At 35.4% G+C, this 25,854-nt stretch overlaps 1 protein-coding gene across 2 annotated transcripts; it reads right to left on the reverse strand.

Moving 5' to 3' along the window:
• Positions 1-1,145: 1,145 nt before the first annotated feature.
• On the reverse strand, positions 1,146-25,650 carry pip4p2 (phosphatidylinositol-4,5-bisphosphate 4-phosphatase 2). 2 transcript variants are annotated; one of them, XM_067411858.1, is made up of 8 exons: positions 25,355-25,650; positions 16,810-16,958; positions 12,560-12,666; positions 11,645-11,768; positions 11,037-11,105; positions 8,335-8,387; positions 4,686-4,776; positions 1,146-3,738 (listed from the first exon to the last, which is right to left on the reverse strand). In XM_067411858.1, the coding sequence occupies exons 1-8, from the start codon at positions 25,458-25,460 to the stop codon at positions 3,595-3,597; spliced, it is 843 nt and encodes a 280-aa protein (XP_067267959.1). In that variant the 5' UTR covers positions 25,461-25,650; the 3' UTR covers positions 1,146-3,594. The 2 variants fall into 2 exon arrangements, with proteins under 2 accessions (XP_067267959.1, XP_067267960.1); XM_067411859.1 differs by lacking the exon at positions 11,037-11,105.
• Between the last annotated feature and the right edge of the window lie 204 nt (positions 25,651-25,854).

Here is a 25,854-nt window from a genome sequence, read left to right on the forward strand (position 1 = left end):
CTGATTTAAATATGTTTTTAGTACCTTTATGGATCTTGAGAGAGAAAGTGACATTGCTCCCTATGGAGGCCTCACGGAGCCATCGGATTTTAAGTAAAATATATTAATTTGTGATCCGAAGATGAACGAAGGTCTTAAGGGTGTGAAATGGCATGAGGGTAAGTAATAAATTACAGAATTTTCATTTTTGGGTGAACTAACTTTAACCCTTTAAGCTGTGTCTGTGAAACTGGGGGTAAGTCACAATTATTACAAAGTGTCATAATTATGAGAAAGTCATAATTTTGGCATAAAAAGTAAAAATTTGGACACTTAAGTCAAAATTATATCATACTAAATTAAAGTTATGACATAGTCATAATTATGACTTAATCATTATGATTTATTATGTCAATTTTATTTCATAATGACTTGGTATGTCATAATTTTGACTTTTTGTCTCATAATTATGGCTTAGAATGTCATATTTTTAACTTTTTATAATTTTTTTTAACTAATTATGAGAAAGTCGTAACATAAAAAGTCAAATTTCTGATACCTTAAGTCGAAATGATCACATGCCAAGTCAAAATTATTACATAAAAATCATGATTTAGTATTTCAGTTTCAACTTTTTATCTCATAATAACTTGGTATGTCATAATTTTTACATTTTGTGTCATAATTATGGCTTAGAATGTCCTTTTTAACTTATCTCATAATTATGACTTAGTCTCATTATGAAACTTTTTTTTTATCTAATAATGACTTTGTATATCATAATTTTAAATTTTTATATCTCATGATTATGACTTAGTATGTCATAATTTTGCATTTTTATCTCATAATTATGGTTTAGTATGTCATAATTTAAATTTTTATCTACTAATTAGCTTAGAATGTCATAATTGTAACTTTTTATCTCATAATTATGACTTCATATATCAATTTCAGCTTTTTTAAATCTTATGACGTGTCATAAATTAATCATAATTATGATTTACCAAAGAATTATTTTTTTTCTTGTGGCTTCCATAGAAATCAGAAGACTATTGTGATATGAAAAAATATCATATTTGAGATTATACACCAAAAATAAAATTACACTTTAAATCAAGCTGGTACAAAGCATCACACTGGAATATTTTTCTGTTTTATTGAGAAATTATTGTTTTAAAAAGACCCAAGCAATATTCCAACTTGATCTACAGACTTTATGTGCTCAGTTTCCTATGTACAAGGACTTCACTGGCTTGTCACATTCAGAACAAGTTTAGATAGTATAGTTATCTCCATTTGTCTTGACAAAATACAGAACTACTGTAAATGTAAGCTACAGCAATACTAGCAAGGATGTAGTGAGTTGTGGAATTAGGCGGGTAGCAGTGGGGCGTTTACATTCTACACACAGGAAAGAGCACTAGACACATGGTGTAACACTTCCACTGTGCCCGTCAGTAACAGACTAATAAAACACTGCTTCCGAGTACAAAAGAATCATTAAATCATGCACGTCATTTCCCATTCACCAAGTGTCATTATTACCGATCAATGAGTGAAATTAAAGGAACATTTTGGGTTCAATACAAGTTAAGGTCATTCCACAGCATTTGTGGCGTAATGTTGATTACCACAAAAATATAGATTTTTGACTCTTCCCTCGTTTTCTTAAAAAGAAAAACGGCAAAAATCAAGGTTATAGTGAGGCACTTATAATGGAAGTGAATGGGACCAGTTAATTCATTAATTCTAAAAATTGTGTATTATTTGAGCTTTTAAAGCATTTTTAAAGCATTTTAAAGAGTTTTAGGTGTTACATTGTCATGGCAATGAAGTTGTAAAATTGAACACAGAAAGAATAGTACAGTACCGTTCAAAAGTTTGGGGTCATTTAGATTTTTTAAATATTGTTATTTGGCAAGGATGTATTAAATTGACCAATAGTGATAGTAAAGTCTTTTACATTATTACAAAAAAAAACAACAACAACAAAAAACTTTTAAATAAATGCTATTCTTTTCAACTAGAAAGTTATAATTGTGGCATAAAAAGTAAAATTATGATATACCCAAGTGAAATGATCACATACCAAGCCAAAATTATGACATAAAAAGTATGTCAATTTAAACTTTTTATCTTATAATGACAGTCATAATTTTGACAATTTGTTTCATAATTATGGCTTAGAATGTCATTTTTAACTTATCGCATAATTATTACTTAGTATGTCAATTTTGACTTTTTTTTTTATCTCAATGACTGGGTATATCATAATTTTGACTTTTGATCTCATAATTATGACTTAGTATGTACATTTTTACTTTTTATCTCAATGACTGGGTATATCATAATTTTGACTTTTGATCTCATAATTATGGCTTAGTATGTCATAATTTTACCTTTATATCTCATGATTATGACTTGGTATGTCAGTTAATTTTTTTTATCTCATAATGACTTGGTATGTCATAATTTTGACTTTTGACCTCATAATTATGGCTTAGTAACATAAGTAACGCGAGTTACGTAATCAGATTACTTTTTTCAAGTAACTAATAAAGTAACACATTACTCTTAAATTTACAACAAAATATCTGAGTTACTTTTTCAAATAAAAAACGCAAATTCCTTTGTTCTCCTATTTATTGACTGACAGCTCTCCTGTCCACATGTTGAGAACAAACAAACAAACAAACAGCTCAGCCCAGATGAGAAAAAGTAATGGGAAAGTAATGCAACACATTACTTTCCATAAAAAGCAATTAACACAATTAGTTACTTTTTTAGGGAGTAACGCAATATTGTAACGCATTACTTTTAAAATAAACTTTCCTCAATCCTGCTAATCAATCAATTAATCTTATGCCACAAGTGTTGCTGAATAAGCTTAACTTGTATCGAACCCGGAATATTCGTTTTAGAGGTCCAGTAACTGTGTACATGCTGTATTTCTTTTAAAGCCACAAAAAATGAATGACTATTGCTCACAGTGAGTTTGAGCGGCCAAAATTGATTTGGAAATACTGCAAAATTTCATCAGAGGGAGATCCCCTAACAGATACTAAACAACAAAAAATGTTGGCACAGGATTTTAAGAACAGTTAAATATATCTGAACATTTAAAATAACGGATAGTGCCACCGTGGGTGCCGGCAGGCTTTCTAAACATAACATCTCTCAGCTCACAACAGGTGTGGTAACTAGCAGCAACACAACAGAAGAATTGCATAAAATTGTAGTGCAATGGGCAAATTGTTCATAAAAGATCATCTCTTTTGGTCAAGTTGGTAACAAAATGCAGTACGTAAAATATGTTCGATATCCACTCACCATGACAAATCCAAGAGGCGTACCACAAATGGATTATTCATATTATTTTTCTAGTTTTAGAATCACTGATTTCACTTTAATTCCTCAAGTAATCATATTGCGGGTTCAAATCAGTAAGAGAAATATAAGAGCTAATCAATAACTCAATCTGAAAACATTTGAAGGTACCTAAATCCCCTGGATTCTTAAACTCTTGTAACAGGACAAAGCATCCAACGGTTAACCTGTTCAGATCAAGAGAAAAACAAACACTAAAGGACTTGAAGGATGGACGCTTTGTCTTGTCTATGCAAAGGTGTTCTCTGGATAGCTGACTTTAATCACTCCCCAATAGCAGGCTCGTACCAGACAGATGAGACCCAGGAGATATGCGAAGGCCCAGGACACGTAAGTAGCGTGGTAACGCCTGGCGAAGTCCTGAGTGCCCACCTGAGAGGAAAAACACCAGGAATTTGTGATGAGCAAACAAACATAGTTTAATGGTTCATATCCAGAGCCCAAAATGAACACTTGCCAAGTGCTAATTCGAGTGGCTGGTAACTTCTTTTTGGAACTGCAATATAATATGTGGTTTAAATCAAACTCTGAGAATGATCATCTGACCATGATGTCATTTACAAGTGTGATTTAAATAACACTGTTACTAAAGAAAACGTACGGGGAAAATGGACCGAGTGGAAGTAAGTGTATCCAGGAAGGTTTTATTATATTTATTATTTGCATTTATTATTATACTGTCATGTGATGAAACTACAGTGGAGAACTCCTCACATTAAACCACCAAAACACATTTTTTGGGAACAAAATCACATGACAGGTGCAGTTTATTATTATGCAGTGTGCTAATATGAATAAAATATTTATATTCTTTGACTTTATAAAACAAATATATTGCATATTTTTGCATCAAAATGTGTTTTATTATGTTTTCATTTGTTGTTTCTTCATAAGAGCTAAGTTGAAATGAAAAAGATAGAAAAAGATCAATCTATCTATGATTTTTTATTGTTTTTGAAAGAAGCTGCATTTATTTTAATAAAAGTACAGTAAAAACAGTAATATTGTGAAACATTATTAAAATTTAAAATAACTGTTTTCTATTTTATTATATTTTACAATGACATTTGTTCCTGTTATCAATGCTGAAAACATTTGCTTAATATTTTTGTGGACACTATGATACAATTTTTCAGGATCCTTTAATGAACAGCATTTGTTCGAAATAGAAATATTTTGTTACATAAAAATCTTTACTGTCACTTTTGATCAATTTAATGCATCCTTGCTGAATAAAGATATACATTTCTTTTACTGACCCCAAACCTTTGAACGGTAGAGAATGCATTAGAAATTAAAGCAACAAAAACAATACTCACCGTTAAACCGATACCAATGAAAATGCAGATCATTCCTACTGTAATGTAGGCACAGCAGCGCCTTCTGGGTAGAGCACTGCCTACAGAAGATCTAAAGACAAAGATAGCACAAATGCTTAGTACCAGTGCTGCTTTAAACAGACCACAAACCTAAAGCGGCTGTTTTATTGGACTGTATCAGGCTCCGTACACAGGAATTATGAAATGCCTGTGACCCTGCATAGGAAAAGCAGTTTGGAAAACAGACGCATGGAAAGAGGTATTCAATGGCTACTACACAGGAAAGCCAACATCCAAACTAGTCTGAAAATTACACTGAAAAAGTGAAACCATTTATTTGAAGTCTATGACACATCTTCGGAACACAAATTAAGATATTTTTGATGAAATCCGAGAGCTGTCTGACTCCATTGAAAGCAATTTAGCCACCACTTTCAAGGCCCAGAAAGGTACTAAAGACATCGTTAAAATAGTCCACGTGATTAATTTGTGTTCAGAAGAAGATCGAAGGTCTTACGTGTTTGGTTGCCAGGTTTTCACAACAAAACCCACCCAATTGCTACTCAAAACTAACCCAATCACATTTCGTACCACTTTTGAAGAAATTGGGTTCCGCAGGGTAAAAATACGCATTTTTGGCGGGGTTCCCCTGGTAAAATTCACATTTCAGTGGCTAAATATCATGTTATTTGGGGTCGCTTCAACCCACGGCAACAGTGTAAAAGTAGAACAATTCCGTGGGAAAACGGCAGACTTGGCAACACTTATGAGGGTGAGTACTTAAGGGTTAGTTCACCCAAAAATGAAAATTATGTCATTAATGACTCACCCTCATGTCGTTCCAAACCCATAAGACCTCCGTTCATCTTCGGAACACAGTTTAAGATATTTTAGATTTAGTCCGAGAGCTTTCTGTCTCTCCATTGAAAATGTGTGTACGGTATACTGTCCATGTCCAGAAAGGTAATAAAAACATCATCAAAGTAGTCCATGTGAAATCAGTGGGTTAGTTAGAAGTTTTTGAAGCATCGAAAATACATTTTGGTCCAAAAATAACAAAGACTATGACTTTATTCAGCATTGTATTCTCTTCTGGGTCTGTTGTCAATCCGGGTTCACGACTCTGCAGTGACGCAGTGAAGCTTCGTTTACAGTCTGAGGGAGACGCACGCTGTATTCAAGCTATTCTACATTGTTTGTATTTTGGTATTGCAATTTTTTTAAAAAGTGTGCATGTCGTGGATGTCCTAATCTCCAAAAACAACCAAGTAAAAGTGCATTACCAACGCCGACAGATGAAATGATTCATTAGAATGGATTCCGGAAGGGAATACAATGCTGAATAAAGTCATAGTTTTTGTTATTTTTGGACCAAAATGTATTTTTGATGCTTCAAAAACTTCTAAATAACCCTCTGATGTCACATGGACTACTTTGATGATGTTTTTATTATCTTTCTGGACATGGACAGTATACCGTACATAAATTTTCAATGGAGGGACAGAAAGCTCCCGAACTAAATCTAAAATATCTTAAACTGTGTTCCAAAGATGAACGGAGGTCTTACGGGTTTGGAGGGTGAGTCATTAATGACATCATTTTCATTTTTGGGTGAACTAACTCTTTAAGGTTAAGTTGTCTTTATTTATAGAAAGCAAACTAAATTAAACACAGAATAACAAAATGCTTTAGTTTTATCTTAAGTGAAATTTCTACTTTCATATTATAGCTAATTTAGTTTTTGCGATATTAAGGTGCAATTCTGACTATTAACTATTAACTACGACTTTTGCCTCAAACTCCTAATTACTGCTTATTAATAGTTAGTAAGGTAGTTGGGGAAGGATTAAGGAATTTAGAATATGGTCATGCAGAACACAGCCAATATCCTAGTAATATGCATGCTAATAAGCAACTAGTTAAAGGGTTAGTTCACCCAAAAATGAAAATTCTGTCATTAATTACTCACCCTCATATCGTTCCACAACTGTAAGACCTTCGTTAATCTTCAGAACACAAATTAAGATATTTTTGTTGAAATCCAATGGCTCAGTGAGGCCTCCATAGGGAGCAATGGACACTTCCTCTCTCAAAATCCATAAAGGTACGAAAAACATATTTAAATCGGTTCATGTGAGTACAGTTGTTCAATATTAATATTATAAAGTGATGAGGATATTTTTTGGAGCGCCAAAAATAACAAAATAACGACTTATTTAGTGATGGCCGATTTCAAAACACTGCTTCAGGAAGCATCGGAACATAAACGAATCAGTGTGTTGAATTTGCTGTTCGGAGCGCCAAAGTCACATTATTTCAGCCGTTGGCAGTTTGACACGCGATCTGAATCATGATTCGACACACTGATTCATTTATGCTCCGAATCTTCCTGAAGCAGTGTTTTGAAATCGGTCATCACTAAATAAGTCGTTATTTTGTTTTTTTGGCACTCCAAAAATATTCTCGTTGCTTTATAATATTAATATTGAACCACTGTACTCACATGAACCGATTTAAATATGTTTTTAGTACCTTTATGGATCTTGAGAGAGGAAGTGTCCATTGCTCCCTATGGAGGCCTCACTGAGCCATTGGATTTCAACTAAAATATCTTAATTTGTGTTCTGAATATTAACAAAGGTCTTATGGGTGTGGAATGGCATGAGGGTAAGTAATAAATGACAGAATTTTCATTTTTGGGTGAACTAACCCTTTAATAGTGAGAATTGGAACTAAGCTAAAGTGTCACCAAAAAATTATATACTGACCTACATTGAGTAACATTTTGGCTTATATCTAAAGAAAGAATATGTAAATATGATATGGTCTTATTATATAATAAATAATCTTCTTACTTTGTATAAATAATTTGTCTTTGGGAAAATAAATATTTTAATGAATAATAAATTGAGGGTTGAACCAAACCATAAATATAATTTGAGAAAAACTGATAAATTAGGCTATAACAAATTAATTGGTCTTCAGCGTGCACGGCCTTTTAGATGTAAGATCTCACTTGGTTAAGCAGCCCAACAAACGCCTGTAGTCCAAAAAGAACTGCGTCACTGAGTCACATGGTCTGCTCTTTTTCCTGTTTGACTCCCATTAAGTCTTACCATGACCCTTCACATGCCTCTCATGTGATGGGATTTTCAAACATTCTTCTGGAATCACAACGAACCAGATAGCTTAAGGTACTTAATTTCTCTCCTTCTGCTGCTTGTATCTCCTTCTCTGGCTCTTCAAATGCTCTGCATTCGAGTGGAAATCTATGATTTGCTTTGGGAGACTGTGGACACGGCTCCATTCACGTGTGCCGCAACATCTGTTGTCATAACTCTCCCTTGCAGCGTCACTAGCGTGCAGGGCTCATGTTTCAGTAAGTCAGCATGATGCGTTTGCTCTCTCAAGTGACTGGCAGACTGGCATCACATTGCCTCCCTCTCTAACTGGAACTCACCAGGGTTTATTTACTTTCAGTTTCTACAAACTGCCCAGTACAAACTCAATCCTGACCTCCGGCTAGTAACACACATGGCATATTGAGATTTATGACATTTCTCCTGAGAACGGCACATCATCGGTGGAGTTTTGCCACAGACATTGCATTTTTGACGTACAAATAATATGACAAATGATGGCAACTCACATTTTTTTGCAATGTGGGCACTTGGCCAGTGTATTGAATCGGAGCTCCATCCACTGCAAAAACGAGAAGATAAGAAGAAAGTTATTTCTGGAGTAAGCAAACACAGCATGGCAAAGCAGCACAAATCAATTCATTTTATAATCTACACCAAACTTGATTCAAGGGGTCAGTGCATGATATTCAAATATTAGTTCAAATGGCTATTGATAAATAATTCAAATTACTAGAAAATATTTTAGATATGATTTCAATTAATAAATTTACATGTATACTGGAATTAATTAGGATAATTAGTGGATTTAACCCTGTACAAAGGCAAAACGCAGTTGAATCCTGAAAAGAGCAAGAATTCTTTAAGATTATAACAGTTCCTGCATCTTGCCTCTATAGGCCAAAAGGAGTTATGTTCACAAAGCTCCAGACAAAAAATTAATAAAATGAAACATTTAGCACCCAATGACATTTTTTTAGTTGACAAATTACAGAATTTAATTTAATCAGAAGTTAAGAAGTTAAGTACATAGATTCTTACTTTAGTTTTTAACAGTCAGTGTATGAAAGGAAGATTCAGTATAGACTATGACTATTTAAAGGATTAGTTCACTTTCAAATGAAAATTAGCCCAAGCTTTTCTCACCCTCAAGCCATCCTAGGTGTATATGACTTTCTCCTTTCTGATGAACATAATCGGAGAGATATTAATAAATATCCTGATGCACTAGAGCTTTATAATGGCAGTGAACAGGATCAATGAGTATGAGCTGAAGAAAGTGCATCCATCCATCATCCATCCATCATAAACATGTACTCCACATGGCTCTGGAGGGTTAATAAAGGCCTTCTGAAGCTATGGATTTGTGTAAAAACAATATCCATATTTAACGAGTTATGAAGTAAAATATCTAGCCAGACCACCTTCCGTATTCAAGTTATGAAGAAAGTGAAAACTGGCGTTGAGTCAGTTACACCTTTTCCGTAAGTTGAATAGGGAAGGCGTAAGCTTTGTGAACTGCAATAGTTTTACACTTTCTTCGTACATTGAATATGTTGAGGAGAAAGTCATATAAACCTAGGATGGCTTGAGGGTGAGTAAAGCTTGGGCTAATTTTCATTTGAAAGTGAACTAATCCTTTAACGTTATAGTTCACCCAAAAAATGAAAATTCTGTCATCATTTACTCACCCTCAAGTTGTTCCAGACCTGTATGAATTTCTGTCTACTGCTGAACACAGAATAATATATTTTGAAGTATATGGGTAACCAAACAGTTCATGGGCACCATTGACCTCCATAGTATGGAAAAAAAAATACTATGGAAGTTAATGGGGCCCATCAAATGTTTGGTTACCGACATTCTTCAAAATATATTATTTCGTGTGAAAAGAAAGAAATTTAAACAGGTTTGGAACAACTTGAGGGTGAGTAAATGATGACAGAATTTTCATTTTTGGGTGAACTATCCCTTTGAGTTAGATAAATGAGGTGTTGTATTTAGTATAATATATTCCAATCTGATACGATTGTGAATTAGTTTAAAGGTGCCCTAGAACGTTTTTTCACAAGATGTAATATAAGTCTAAGGTGTCCCCTGAATGTGTCTGTGAAGTTTCAGCTCAAAATACCCCATAGATTTTTTTTTTATAAATTTTTTTAATGGCCTATTTTGGGGCATAATTATAAATGGGCCGATTCAGGCTGCAGCCCCTTTAATTCCTCGCGCTCCCTGCTCCCCGAGCTCGCGACTGGCTTAAACAGCATAAACAAAGTTCACACAGCTAATATAACCCTCAAACAGATCTGTTAGTGCTCCATGGCTAACGGCTAATGCTACACTGTTGGAGATATTTATAAAGAATGAAGATGTGTTTATGAATGATACAGACTGCAAGTGTTTAAAAATGATAGCGACGGCTCTTGTCTCTGCGAATACAGTAATAAACGATGGTAACTTTAACCACATTTAACAGTACGTTAGCAACATGCTAATGAAACATTTAGAAAGACAATTTACAAATAGCATTAAAAGTATCATGTAATTATGGATCATGTCAGTTATTATTGCTCCATCTGCCATTTTTCGCTATTGTTCTTGCTTGCTTACCTAGTCTGATGATTCAGCTGTGCACAGATCCAGACGTTAATACTGGCTGCCCTTGTCTAATGCCTTGAACATGAGCTGGCATATGCAAATATTGGAGGCGTACATATTAATGATCCCGACTGTTACGTAACAGTCGGTGTTATGTTGATATTCGCCTGTTCTTCGGAGGTCTTTTAAACAAATGAGATTTATATAAGAAGGAGGAAACAATGGTGTTTTAGACTCACTGTATGTCATTTCCATGTACTGAACTCTTGTTATTCAGCTATGCCAAGGTAAATTCAATTTTCCATTCTATGGCACCTTTAAATAGCAAAGGTCATATGAATGATTCATTTGTAAATAAACATCATGTCTTGCGCTGTGCTTTTTGCGATAATAGCTGACAAAACTGCATAAGGATGAAGTTTTCCTATTTTTTTATTTATTGTTGCATAAAATTTTTTTTATAAATTACAGTTCAATTTTTTGTCACATTTGCAAACATTTTAATCTTAGTCTGGAGCCCTGGAACCATGTGAATTTTATTATTATTATTATTTCTAATTAGTTTGTCATTTTGTCGGTTCCACCGACTAAAAAGGTGGCAGTGTATTAGGACCTTGAAAAGATCAGAGGGGCCGCGAATAGCCAGGCCTGAGGCAGACTGGGACCACTCATCATCGCTGCCCTATACAGCAGGGGCATCACAGGACACTAAGAACATGTGCACTAAAAAAACTCTACATATACACTACCATTCAAACGTTTGGGGGTCAGTACGATTTTTTTTGGAAGAAATTAATACTTGTATTCAGCAAGGATGCAATAAATTGAAAATGACATTAAAAAACCTTTTTATTCATCAAAGAATCCTAAAAAAAATGTATCACGGTTTCCACAAAAATATTAAGCAAAATATATTAAGCAAATCAGCATATTAGAATGATTTCTGAAGGATCATGTGACACTGAATACTAGAGCAATGATGCTGAAAAGCTTTGCCATCACAGGCATAAAATGCATTTTACATTTACAATGTTTTATCATGGATTTTGAACTGTGTAAATGCAGTGTTGGTGAACATAAGACTCTTCTTTCAAAAACATAAAAAGTCTTACTGACCCCAAACTTTTGAATGGTAGAATAAATGCATTAACAGATCTCTGCTTTCAAAAACATTATTGTAGGTCAGAAATGAAATATTAACATAAAGATGTGAGACCGTACAAGGAATGTGTTGCCGCAGTGGCCGCAGACCACACGCATGCCCTCAGGCTGGACTGGTAGAGCTGGCTGGGCGGGCTGCTCCTCTGGGATCACCATCACAGGGCTCAGGTTGATGATCCGTCTGCTGGGGGCCCACAGAGACAATGTCAGTTTTTCACTTTCTACATATTTGTAACAAAGTGTTTGTTAATATTACCCAATAAAGCCTACTGTATCATATATGATATGCACATTTTAAGGCTTCCAAACGATCAACATGATCAAACCTGAAAAACCTGAAACATGCTTTCTATTGTCTGATCGATAATTTATACTTTTTTAGCAAGTAAAAAGCTTTTTAGTAGAGGTGAAATATATTCGTACACGTATTCGTCCCGAACCATCACGATATGATCGTTACGGTTCGGTGCACGCAGATAGACGACAAATATAGACGGTCACAGGCGATCCACACTCTAATCCCAAACGGGAGTGCGCGGTAATGCAATGCTGTTTGCTAACCGCCATAACAGGAAAAAGAGCAGAAGAAGACGATCTATGGATAGATATAATTAGAAACCAGTGTTCCAAACGCGGAAAGACATGAATAAAACAGCTTGAGAATAATATCACAAATAGCATTACATTTACCTCAGGCAAGTCATTTAGTGTCCACAGCATGTTAATTCACTAGAGAAAAAAAACTCTAGAAAAATTGTGCTTCACTACAATAATTCTACAAATGTTCAGACTGATTTTCAAAAGCATGAGAAATGTTTTGACATTACCAAGTAAAATCCCCTAGCCATTCAAACTCAAAACAAGCACTGCTTGTTTGAGCGTTTATGGTAATACATGTCTGCGGTAATATACTGTTGCAGATCCCATAACACATACCTACTAAACAACCCTCTGAAGTGTGTCTTTAGCACTTACCAGTTTGGACGAGGGCATCCTATCCTCCTAGACGTGTCTTTACAGATTAGCAGGCAGTTGCAAGGACATCTAACATACTTCTTTCCTGTTGGTGGATTTTTTATAGGCTGTTAAAAAATAGATACATCATGTTTCAAAAGGGATCACGCGATATGCAAGATAACAATCAAATGTAATATAATTCTAATATAATGCTTTACTATAATAAATCTTAGCCTTGCTAAAACCTGTATTTTACCTTGCATACCCTCTTGTTTAAGCATGTTTTGCAAGAAACCAACAAGTCTTTATACATTGAATAATTCTATTATTATAGGGACTAGCCAAAGGATGCCCTAATGAATCTAGACAGAGCAACCTTTTACTGATACCTCTTATTAAGGTCAGGTTTGCATAGGAATTTATGAAAGATTTGATTCTGAACCAAACAAGCTAAAGGTTTAACGTAATGCAACATGTATAATTAGGTCCACATTTTCAAGTGACAGTTATATAATGAATATGGGCATAGCCTCCAAGATAACAAAACCACCCCTTAAAGTGGCAGATGACACTTTAAGAACAGGCCTTAAAACATGTTAATCACGTGACTCTGCAGTTTAGATTAAGAATCCACGGCAAAGTGTTTCTCATGCAGACAATTCAATTACACTGCAACTCAGCCCTCTTCAGCACACAACACTTATGGCTATGAACGTGGATCTTTCATCCAAATACAATTACCTTAAGCTCTGTTAGTGAGGACTATATTTGTATCTGATACTGACTTCGGTTGGATGAGCAATCAAAAGGATAGTGCACTGTAAAAAAAATCCTGTTGTTTCTACGGAAAAATACCGGCAGCTGTGGTTACCAGAACAATACTGTAAAAATGACATCAAACCGTAAACATACTTACGGAGTTACATGTGAATTTTACATTTTAAATATGTATATTTAACATTGGATTTCAGTACACTGTAAAAAAAATCCCAGTAAAATTTACGGTAAAATAACATCAATTCATTAAATGATATAATGTTAATTTACCAACCTAGTGAAGTACTAATATCTGTTTTGTATCTTTATAATACACTGACAGTCACCAAACACAGTGGTGATAAGAGTCACATGATGAATCAAAGTTCATCACAAGCAGCTTTTCCACAAGCTGAGGAGGACAACACTAACATATAGAAGGTGCACACACTGTCATTCACACACACACTAAACACCATCATGGTAACATGCATGAAATTTAAAAAATGCAATAAACATTAATTTAACAACATTAGATGTAACATAAAATCCTAATGTACACAACTGATTAGAAAAAAATGAGAAAAACTAAGAAGAAACAGTGTTATTTCAACAAAAATATATCAAATGTGAAGTGTCACGCAGGGAATTGTAGGAATGTAAATTTACGGTTTTACACTGTAAATTTTACAATGAATTGTTATTTTTCACTTTCAAAAACTGTGAATTTAACGGTATTTTACCGTAAAGTGACATTAAATGCACCGTTAAATCTATTACAGTTATAAACTGTATATAGTACGGAAACTTTCTGTAAACCAATTAACAGTTTTTCACCGTTTTTTACAGTCTTTTACTGTTAAAATCACGGTAATTTTTTTACAGTTTGATAACTACTTTGCGTAAGGAACATGCTGAAATGAAATCATTATTCACTGATAAACTTCACTTATGTTTCTAGTCTGGATTCATGCCCAGACTCAAAACTTATTTTATCAACACAAACAGTGGAAAAAATACTGCCAAAACTGTAACTTTTTAATGTGGATATGAAAGCAGCCCAGAAATAAGGTCTGTCTGAAAGACATGTCAAAAACAAGTCAAGATGAGAAAGAACTTATTATGGTTGACAGGTATAACAGGAAGCAGAGTTTAGTTTGTGTCTGTCGAATTGTGCCATAATTAACTGATGTGTGGTCACATATGTGCATAAATCAGTTATTTACAGCCATGAATGTGGCTCGTGCTAAGACAATCCATTTTATAATGTCTGTTTCGAGTCTTTTGTTTTTAAATTAGGTGTATTATAATGTGATATTAACATTCATTTTTCATTTTACATCTATCAATACACTACCATTCAAAAGTTTGGAGTCTGTAAAATTTATTCTTTTGATCACCAAAAAAATACAGTAAAACAGTAATATTGTTACAATTCAAAATAACTGTTCTCTATTTTAATATATTTTAAAGTGTAATTTATTCCTATGATGGCACAGCTGAATTTTCAGCATCTTAACTTTAGTCTTCAGTGTCACATGATCCTTCAGAAATCATTCTAATATGCTGATTTGCTGCTCAAAAATCATTTATTATTATCAATGCTGCTTAATATTTTGTCGTGATTTTATTTTTTATATATTTGACAGAAATTGTGCATTCTTGAAAAATAAAAGTATTAATTTCTTTGAAAAAAACGTACTAACCCCAAACCTTTGAAAAGCAGTATACATTGTAATGTGTATATACACACACAAATCAAAGATGCTATTTATTAAACAAAGAGAATATGCTAGGAGAAAGATACAGCAAATATACATTAACATACACAAGACTGAACAAAGAACGGAGGAAACTAAGGGCTTAAATACTAGGGAAAGCTAATTAACTAAAACAGAAACAGGTGCTGGATTAATTAGAAACTATGGAAACTAATGAGCAGGAACCAAATGAAACCAAAACACACTAAGGGTGCATTCACACTTGTAGTTCGGTTCGTTTGGTCCGGACCAAAGAAGAAAAAAAAAACATTTAGTCCTGGTCCAGTTAGCGTTCACATTGGCAATTTTATCACCGAACCAAAAGATACCGAACCTTAAGGCATAGGGATACATTCACAACGTGATTGGTCGGATTTTATGACGTATTGAGACGGAACTTACCGATCATCCAAAACAATGCATTGTGCTGAGGTAAATGCGCTCGTTGTGTGTGCGTAGCAGTGCGTAGCCTGCATGTGATGGTATTTTGGCCAGCTGGGAACTCGTGAAGAGCTTATAACATGTGTAAAGTAGTCAAAACACTGGCGGGAATCCATCCGTAACACACACAAATGAACTGCTGGATACGCGCGTCTGATACCTATGATGGGCAAACTCGCGACTATGACAAGAAAAACCGACATGCGTGAGGATTCTGTCGTTTTTAGGGTCTCGTCTTCCTGTTTTTGGTTCGGTTACATTTCTTTGGTCCGTGTTGCGTTCATATATCATTCGAACCGCACCAGAGTTTGTTTGGAAGCCCATCTTTTCAGCAGTCTCGGTCCGCTTTTTTAGTGCGCACCAGGGTTCGGATGGCGGCGTTCACATAGGCTATGTTGAAATGAACCCTAGGGTGCGTTCACACTTGTCATGTTTGGTTCGATTAAAACGAACCCTGGTGCGGTTGCTCGGTTAGTGCGGTTCATTTGAACATATGTGAACGCTGCCATCCGAACCCTGGTCCACTTCCAAATGAACTCTGGTGCGGTTCGAATGATATATGAACACAACACGGACCAAAGACATGTAACCGAACCAAAAACAGGAAGACGAGACCCTAAAAAGGACAGAATCCTCACGCATGTTGGTTTTTCTTTTCATAGTCGCGAGTTTGCCCATCACAGGCATCAGACGCGCGTCTCCATGCAGCAGTTCATTTGTGTGTGTTACGGATGGATTCCCGCCAGTGTTTTGACTACTTTACACATTTTATAAGCTCTTCACGAGTTCCCAGCTGGCCAAAATACCATCACATGCAGGCTACGCACTGCTACGCACACACAACGAGCGCATTTACCTCAGCAAACAGCACTGTTTTTGTTTTGGTAAATTCCGTCTCAAAATAGGCAATACGTCATAAGATAAAATTGCCAATGTGAACGCTAACCAGACCAGGACTAAATGTTTTTTTTTCTTCTTTGGTCCGGACCAAATGAGACAAAAGAACCGAACTACAAGTGTGAACGCACCCTAAAACTAAACAAAACCAAAGCAGAACCCTTACATACATTCCATTAGTAAAATATTTAATTTACTGGATTATTCAGAAATAGGCACTACCACCTGGTTCTTTAATATACACTGCATTTTTAAGTATATACTATAATACCATAAAATCTTACCATAAAAGTACTCATTAACTTGAGATACAGGCTTTTAATCACACTTCTCACCTCTAGTACATCTAAAAAAAAGTATAAAGGACTAAAGCTGTGCATGACTAAGCTCAAGCTGCATTTGGCGTTCTCTTACCGTAGCTTCATTGCAGACGGTGCACTTCACCACATGCTGATGGAGTTTGCCATCCAGAGTGATAAGAGACTGGCACACTCGACAATTAATGACAGGCACTCCCCCTGCATCTGGACTGGCAATGGCTGTGTAGGGTGGAGGTAATTCAGCTGCAGAGGAAGAGAAACCAGCATGCAGTCTTTAAAACTAGTCGCTCAGTGTTGCATGAATACTATGTTGATGGTACTGTATGTTAAATCTGTTGGTTCACTTAGTCACTTCATATTAGTTAGTCTGCATAACTGACCCTACCAACTTGTGACAGTTTTTAACTTGAGTAGTGCAAGATACTGCAAAGACTAAATGCTGTATTATTGGTTTGGTAATGTAGCCAGTCATTATTGCAAAATAGACCCAGGCAGGGTGATCAGGTTTTGCATCACCCTTAAGAGGTTTATTTATTTTGCCATAATGACCTCAGATCCATTATTCCATGTATTATTCCTCATTATTATTTGGCTATTTACCAAATGTGTAAATAAATGGGCATGAAATTACATTATACAACATTTGACTGTGAAATGCCATGACTGACCAATCAGAATCAAGTATTCCAGTGTAATAAGCAGTGATAATTATTTTGCTGAGTAACAGAACCGTAAAAATGAATCAATGGAAAGGCATTCTTGTCTTTCTGGTTGGCGCTGAGATATAATCTGTAAAATTTCTGTTATAAATGTGCCTCATTTGAAATCCCATCTAAAGGACACAGAAATGCAGATTCATTGTGTTCAGCAGTAAGTGCATCCTACTCACACTTTCAATTACTCTCTCACATCCACTGTAAAATATCTGGGCGATCAGCCAAACCCTGCACTCAGTCTACCCTTGTATTTAGTATTACCGAAATCCAGGGCTCAGCCATGACATTCCCGGCTGCTTATTCTGGGTGAAATTAAGACATGTTCCTCCTGCTGTCTGTAACTTGTCATTCTGAGATCACTCCGGCAATAACACAGTCATACTGCAGCCATATTGAACATGTGACACCACAGCAAAAACAACTGACAGCAGCTCTGGCCCATTGACCTCATTCAGCTGTCGGGGATCATCAATCTCTTTACGTGCTGCCACAGGATACCAAAAACACATAGTGTGTCCAAGAAGTGTGATCTTATCATATGTAAAAAGTTAAAATGTTGTCCTAATCAGTTCAGGTTGTATTATTATTACTATATGATATTATTCCAAATATCATTAATTGAGTAGAAAAATCAAAAAGTTATTTATTCTGTTTTAAATTGCAATTTTGTAAATTGTTGCTAAGATTTAAATTGAATGTTTTTGGAAAAAGGCGAATTTTTTTTGATCAAAAATACACTAAAAACTGTAATATTATTACTGAAGGTCACTGCACACTGAGTCCGAAATTCGCACGTTAAAAAATAAATTCGACCTCATGTTATGTCAATCGCGTTTGCACACTGCCTCTGAACCTTTCGTCCATCAAAAAAATATTCGGATCAGGTTCGATTTTCTGCGTTTTTCGCAACCGTGGCACGCATTTTGAGAGCCATTTTGACAATTCAGAGCCACCGTACGTGAACGCAAAAATCCAGAATGCCATCTGACAAGTTGAGCCACGTCTTCTACAGCACAAAACAGCAGCACTGAATGACAAACAACGTGAGGAATACAAAGAGACCGAATATCAAGACATATTGTGCCAGTAGAAAAGCATCAAACTGAGGCACTGACATCCTGAAGTAATCTTTGAAACGCTCGGATAATCACGCAGCTCCTTGATCAGGTGAATTCACCTTTTTCTCTATGAATGGACCCAATATTTCCTTGTTCTTTTTCTCTTTTTAGAAGAGGGGAGACAACTAATAATCGTGCTCACTGCTTGAAGACTTCATTTTGTATTGTTTTGCGATTATTTTCGCAACGCATTCATTAATACGCATCGGACTCAGTGTGCAAGGTCTCTGTGCGTAATGAATTTTTAGGATTGTGAATACGAAAAAACGCATGCGAAAATTTCGGACTCAGTGTGCAAAGGCCTTAAGTTTGCATTTTTAGGCCCGCCAAAACTTTCATGACCTCACTTGTACGAATTTGTACGTTAAATCGTACAATGCTAAATCGTACGCATTTTAGGAGTTGCCAAATTTGTATGAATTCGTACGAATGACCTACCCCTAACAACGCCCCTAAACCTACCCGTCACTGGGGTTTAGACAAATCGTATGAGTTTGTACCAGTGAGTTCGTACGAATTAGCCACCTCGTAAAATACGCACTAACTGGTCGTGAGATAGCGATGGAACCTCTGCTTTTAAATAATAATAATAAAAAAAATCTAGCTTCATTCATTCTTATTTTATATACACTTGAATGCAATTTCATCAAAAAAACTATTTGAACAAAAAGTATACCTCTTCATGGGTTCATAACATTGGGTTCTCTGTAATAATAGTAAGTTCTCAGTAATGTTAGGCAGTTTTGATTTATATGCTGTTGAATGTTTGGTGATCAAATTAGCTTACTTATGCATAAACAACTTCTATCCACTCCTTGTGGTTTACACAAATCTTCTTCTTCGCTTGTTTTTAGATCCGAATGCTGTACTATTTCAAAATATTTGTAACAGCGAAAACACAAATTGCCAGAAAAACTCATCAATGGCAGGGAAAGAGTTAAAGTTTATGAGGATAAATCACTTATAATAAATACTGCAATATTTCATTTCATTTTTTTGTGTTAAAAATTTACAAAAATTATATAATGAAAATATACAACATGAATCCATTTTCCAAACCATGTTTTTGTCTTATCCTGAATCATTATGGTACACTTATAATAAGTGTTTATATTCGGACTATTCAGACTGGACTGGTAGGACCTGCCGCAGAGTATCACAGTAACTGCGTGACTCGCCATAGACATACACAGAGAAAAGTAGCTTCGGCTAGAATGTTCCACCGCAAGACGCGTGCAGTTCTGTTTATTAACCGCTAGAGGGCCAAAAATCGTGGACAGCAGCTTTAAAAATAAGAATTGTCAATTTTAATTTCCTGGTGACTTTTAGCACATATCCTTTAGCACATATCCTCACACTAATATAGCATATACCATCTCTCCAGGGGCAAGCAGAAGCACAGGTCTCATTTCTCTGACACCAGCCTGTACTGTTTGTAAACTGAGAGGCCTTTTCCCAACCCTGGAGCCTGCGGCCAGCTGTTGTTGCAGCTCCCTCTCTGTCTGTCTTCCTATCATGTTAAAAAATCAGAGAGACGTTGAGCGTCCCATGTGCAGGGGAGATTAGCATGCATTGACAATAGTGAATATGTTAACTGAAAGAGAAAATACATAAGCAAGTATACTTGTTCTAGTTTTTACTCTAATCATCTAAACATGTGGCTGTATTAATAATGTGCAAAACGACATTATTTTAGGGATGCACTGATATTATTACAATTCTGCCCAATACTGATAAATAGCCGATATTCTGTATGGTACTATTGTTTGATTAAATTAAAAATAAAACACTAAAAACTACAACCAATAATTTTAAATGTGAATTTAGTCATCAAAACATTACAATGTACAGTTATGGAAAATGGATATTTATTTGGGAATTTGCTAAAGATTACATTTAACAGTGTTATAAAATTATTAGTGGTTTTAAAAAAAAAACTTTGTGTATGTTATATAATGGTAAATTCTAAAAACAAAATATAAAAACAGAAGAAAAATAAACATGAACAATTAAATATCCAATAAAGATTGATACATTGAAAAATCTCAAATATCACACTCTAAAAAATGCTGGGTTAAAAACAACCCAAGTTGGGTTGTAAATGGACAAACCCAGCGATTGGGTTGTTTTAACCCACCTGTTGGGTTAAATGTTTGCCCAACCTGCTGGTAGTTTTATTTAACCCAACTATTGTTTGAAAATGACTATATGGCTGACTTAAAATGAATCTAAAATGAAATTAAAATCTTCATTTATTAAACATATTAATAAATGTTAATTTTCAAGATATTTTGGGTTCATTTTAAGTAAACAATACTGTAATTTTTAAACAATAGTTGAGTTAAGTAAAACTACCCAGCAGGTTGGGCAAACATTTAACCCAACTGCTGGGTTAAAACAACCCAATTGCTGGGTTTGTCCATTTTAAACCCAACTTGGGTTGTTTTTAACCTAGTATTTTTTAGAGTGCAGTAAAACATTTAGTATGCTTCAAGTCAGCATGAAAAGGAACTTAAGTTTAGTCTTTTCTTCTATATTGTGCTGTATATCCAAGTGAAACGGCTTCTCAAAAAAGAATAAATGCAGGGCGGGGCTTGATTTTGTCCATCAGGAATCGATTGGATCGTTGTGGTTTGCTATTGCTGTGATGTCATGTGAGTGACAGGTTGTCCCGCCCTCACGCCAGTTAACACATCATCAGAGAAGAGATGTCGCTGCAAGAGGGAGTGGGAAGGGGAAGTTATTTTGATTAAAGATTACGAGGGCGTATTTAAATATATATATATAATGATGTGCACAGATAAATCATTTATATTAAATACTGCAATATTCTATTAAAAAAACAATAATGGTCCATTTTGATTTCATTGTGACTTTAAGAACAGTACACTCCAATTCTGTCCACAGAGCTGCATCGAGCATTGCTCGATTATGGCAAAAAATTGTAATCATGATTATTTTGGTCAATATTAAGATCACAAATTTGTTTTGTTTTTTTCCCCCCACCTTTTTTATTGCTATTTTAACAATTTCTACAGCAATTAAAATTGTGGCTGGCATTGTACATACCATAGATAAAATTTAAAAAAGAATTAAAAATTAAATACAAATACAAATGTGCAATATGGTCATTATAACACTATCATACATACATATATATATATATATATATATATATATATATATATATATATACTAACTAATACATATATTCAAATAAAAAGGGGTGTGTGATTTTATTTTCCAGTCGTCAACATTAATGGTACTAGCTGAGATCTTCACAAATCCCAAGAGAACTCAAAGTTTCTTTACACATGTTATTAAATAGCTTGAGTTAGAGATTGAATCAAATTTTTACTAAAGATATAAGTTTGTAATTTAATCATAATGGTCTTCCTTGCCAACGTTAGCAACGGACAGAGAATGTATTTGCAGATCACAGTTGTTTAACATGACTGGCTCTGGAAACATTATGCACATTTGTTGAACTTGGCAGGGCAGGGAGTAAGCTTGTGCTTTTAGGGAGGAACAAGAACACTGTTGTAAAGGAAAGGGGTGCACTGGATTTATAACAAAATAAGAGCATCATTGTGAAAAGGAATGTGGAATTATTTTATCCTGATAAATGTTGAAAGCCAAAATGATAACTGACAATAAAATCTGATCAATCACCCACTTACAAAGGCACACGATCTGATTGACAGGTAACCAAACAGAGAAAGAATCTGACGTTTAGAGGCAGATCCATCTCAAATTAGACTCAGAAAACTCTCCTCCTGCCCATCCCTAGACCTTAAAGAGTTTCAATTAGCTAATTTTTGCTTATCTTGTGAGGTCCTAGCAGAAATGACGTGACATCACTACTAGAGCAGATAGCAATAATTGGTCTGGTTTTCGCCTCAGAGGACTGATCACATATCACTAAAACAAAACTCATTCAGTGAAAGTCATTCAGACAAGGTCAGCGCTCTTTCTTATCCTTTGGTCTACCCTTTCTCAGATGTCTAAGAACATAGATCATTATTAAAGGGTTATTTCACCCAAAAATGAAAATTCTGTCATTAATTACTCAACCTCATATCGTTCCACATTGGTAAGACCTTCGTTCATCTTCAGAAGACAAATTAAGACATTTTTGATAAAATCCGGTGGCTCAGTGAGGCCTGCATTGCCAGCAAGACAATTATCACTTTCAATGTCCAGAAAGCTACTAAAGATGTATTTAAAACAGTTCATGTGACTACAGTGGTTCAAACTTATTGTTATGAAGTGGCAAGAATACTTTTTTGTGTGCCAAAAACACAAAATAGCAACTTTATCCAACAATATCTAGTGATGGGCGATTTCAAAACACTGCTTCATGAAGTTTCGAAGCTTTATGAATCTTTTGTTTCGAATCAGTGGTTCGGAGCATGTATCGAACTGCCAAAGTCACACCCCCCAGTGGTGAACCATTTCGAAACACTTATGACATGACGAAGCCTCGTTTACTGAAATCACATGACTTTGGCAGTTTGATTGTTGAACCACTATAGTCACATGAACTGTTTTAAATACATCTTTAGTAGCTTTCTGGGCATGTAAAAGTGTTAATTGTCTTGCTAGAAATACAGGCCTCACTGAGCCATCGGATTTTATCAAAAATATCTTAATTTGCCTTCTGAAGATGAACAAAGGTCTTACGGGTGAGTAATTAATGGCAGAATTTTCATTTTTGCGTGAACTAACCCTTTAGAACTTGCAGACTTTAACTAACACAGTTCTATACTTATAGGGTTTGATGCACACAGGTGTTTGTTTCCAATAAATGTATCTTTGGCTTGGCTTCCGAATGCAACTGCAGTATAAACAACAATCTCAGCACACTAAGCAATGTTGTGCACAGACTCAGCAATCCCTCCCTCAACAGGCCAAGTTAATCCCTCTCATAGACTCCGTGAGTGAATGCTGTGGTCAAAAGCAGTGAAAGAAACTGTAATCCAGGGGTCTGAAATACTAGGGCAGATAATAATGCTAGAGTACATTAGCACACATAGTTTATGCCCTCCACATCACCTGATCATGGTACGGTAATAAAGGCATTATGAATAATGAGACGAAGTGTAAGAGGATCATTACAGTAAAAATGTAAATCTTTTTCCGCTAATCAGGAAGTGCAATATGGGTAGATTTACAAAAGATCAAGGTTGACAGATTTGACTGTTTAGTAATGAGGCGTTTGTTCATTTTGAGATCATGATTAATGGGCCAATAACCATGCTTATAACACATAGACTAGGCCTATATGTCAGCATTATATCAGCTAGTTTTGTTAGTTGTTAGTATATTCAAGTTATCGGTCAATGAAAAATCATAATCATGTAAAATCCTTTTTAAGGGGTCCATTTGGAAATATGACACCCATATTTCCTCATGAATGTGTCTTTGGGGTCTTATTTATCAGTTGTTTAGAAACCGGAGAGAACTTCTGTTCACATTTTTTCAGCCCACCACACAAAACTTGTTTTACTATTAAATATTTAAATGTTTATAGTATGTAAAATATACCATCACATGTGCTTGGCTTCCTAAAATATTATTCAGACTTGCAAAAGGTGGACATGTCTGTTTAACTTTGATTTGATTTCTCATTACAGCCTCACAATCATCTACACAAACAATTATTCATCATTAGAGGAAGCAAAGGTAAAAGTCTATAGGAATATCAATTATTGGAAACCCCACACTTGGGCAGACATGCCTGCATGTCTATACAACAAAGCATTATGGTTACATTTTTTAAGGTGGCTTTGTTACAGTGTAATTACACAAGTAAGTACTGACTGATATTAATTAACACTTACTATACACTCTTCTATGTTTCCATGAAGAACATCCATTTCAATCTTTCCATTTCACAAAAGGTTCTTTATAGTGGGAAAAAAAAATCTTTAGATTATATTCTTCACACTAAGAAAAAGTGGTTCTTTTAACATAATATTCTTTGGGGAACCAAACTGGTTCTTCAATGTCATCATTGCAAAAACTTCCTTTAGGAACCTTTATTTTTTAAGGTGTATGTTTAGGGTTAGGTTTAGGATTGCCTGCAATTATGTATAATTTACTGTTATTTTCATAGTAAGTACATGTAACATGTGTAACAAGGACATTGTACAATAAAGTGTTACCAGCATGTAGGCTGTATAAAAATATCAGTTCAAAAACAGCACTCTTTACAGTCTATCTGCAAAACAAATCGTGAAATGACATCTTTCCTCGTCCATTTTTTGTTTACTTTTAGCATTGCGTCTTATAGATAGAGAGTAAATAAGTATTTTGATCACTTATAATGTTTAATATGCTTATCGACCACATATAATTTGGTCTGGGCCTATAAGACAATGAGAAATGGTACTGATAGAGGTCTATGAATGAAGCAAAACATCTCTTGCAAGCTAAATGTCAATTGCCTCATCTTAAATGCAGCGACCTCGAAATATCCATACAAATGTGCAGCCGGCTGAACCGGTATCAGTCGACCGACAAATGTGTATAGATTAATGACCTATAAAGCAGTTTGTTTACTAACTAGCTTTAAATTCGACAAAATGTGCCCTTTTCCAGGAATACAACATTATGTACCCATCACATGAGGCTGCGATGGCAATATCTGGAAGATTGAGGCCCGTTCCTCTGAGCTGTTATTCCTTGTCGTCTACTGACAATGTATCACATTAAATAGGCTGCAGTCTGCTACATATCAGTGCTCACTACTATCCGCCCTAAATGATTCAGCACTCCTACGTAAATCAGAACCCACATTTACCTCTCGGGTTCGAGTCCTGCAGGTACGGGGGTGCGGTGGGCGTGACATTCCCCGAGTTCGGTGCTGACAACAATGGGGATCGTTCATCCATACCATCGGAAGCCATTATATCAGTAGATCAGCACAGGAAAACAACAGCAGCAGCAGCAGCAGCGACGAATGGTGGTGGGCTCCGTCCGCTGCTCTGGAGAGGGGTTGTGAGACTGAGCGCGAGGCAGGGACAGTGGAGAGGCGGAGTCAAAGCACGTAAGCGGGGAGGATGAGAAATCACTGCTGGACGGACGGCTGTTCTCCCCTCCTCCTGTATACACTGTCAATATTGCGCGATAGTCTATTCATTTGACCTTGCAAGATGTATTTGCTCATCCTCAAGAGGAAATATTTGTTTTCTGTCCTAAAACACACTCCTTTATACTGGACAGAAGCCAGCAAAGGAGGGAAAGTAGTATTGTCCGGCATCCAGGGAGTGTTTATGTTCAGTAATTCCAGAGCTAGTTCTA

This window comes from Chanodichthys erythropterus, chromosome 15 (assembly GCF_024489055.1).
Source record: "Chanodichthys erythropterus isolate Z2021 chromosome 15, ASM2448905v1, whole genome shotgun sequence".
Lineage (NCBI taxonomy): Eukaryota > Metazoa > Chordata > Actinopteri > Cypriniformes > Xenocyprididae > Chanodichthys > Chanodichthys erythropterus.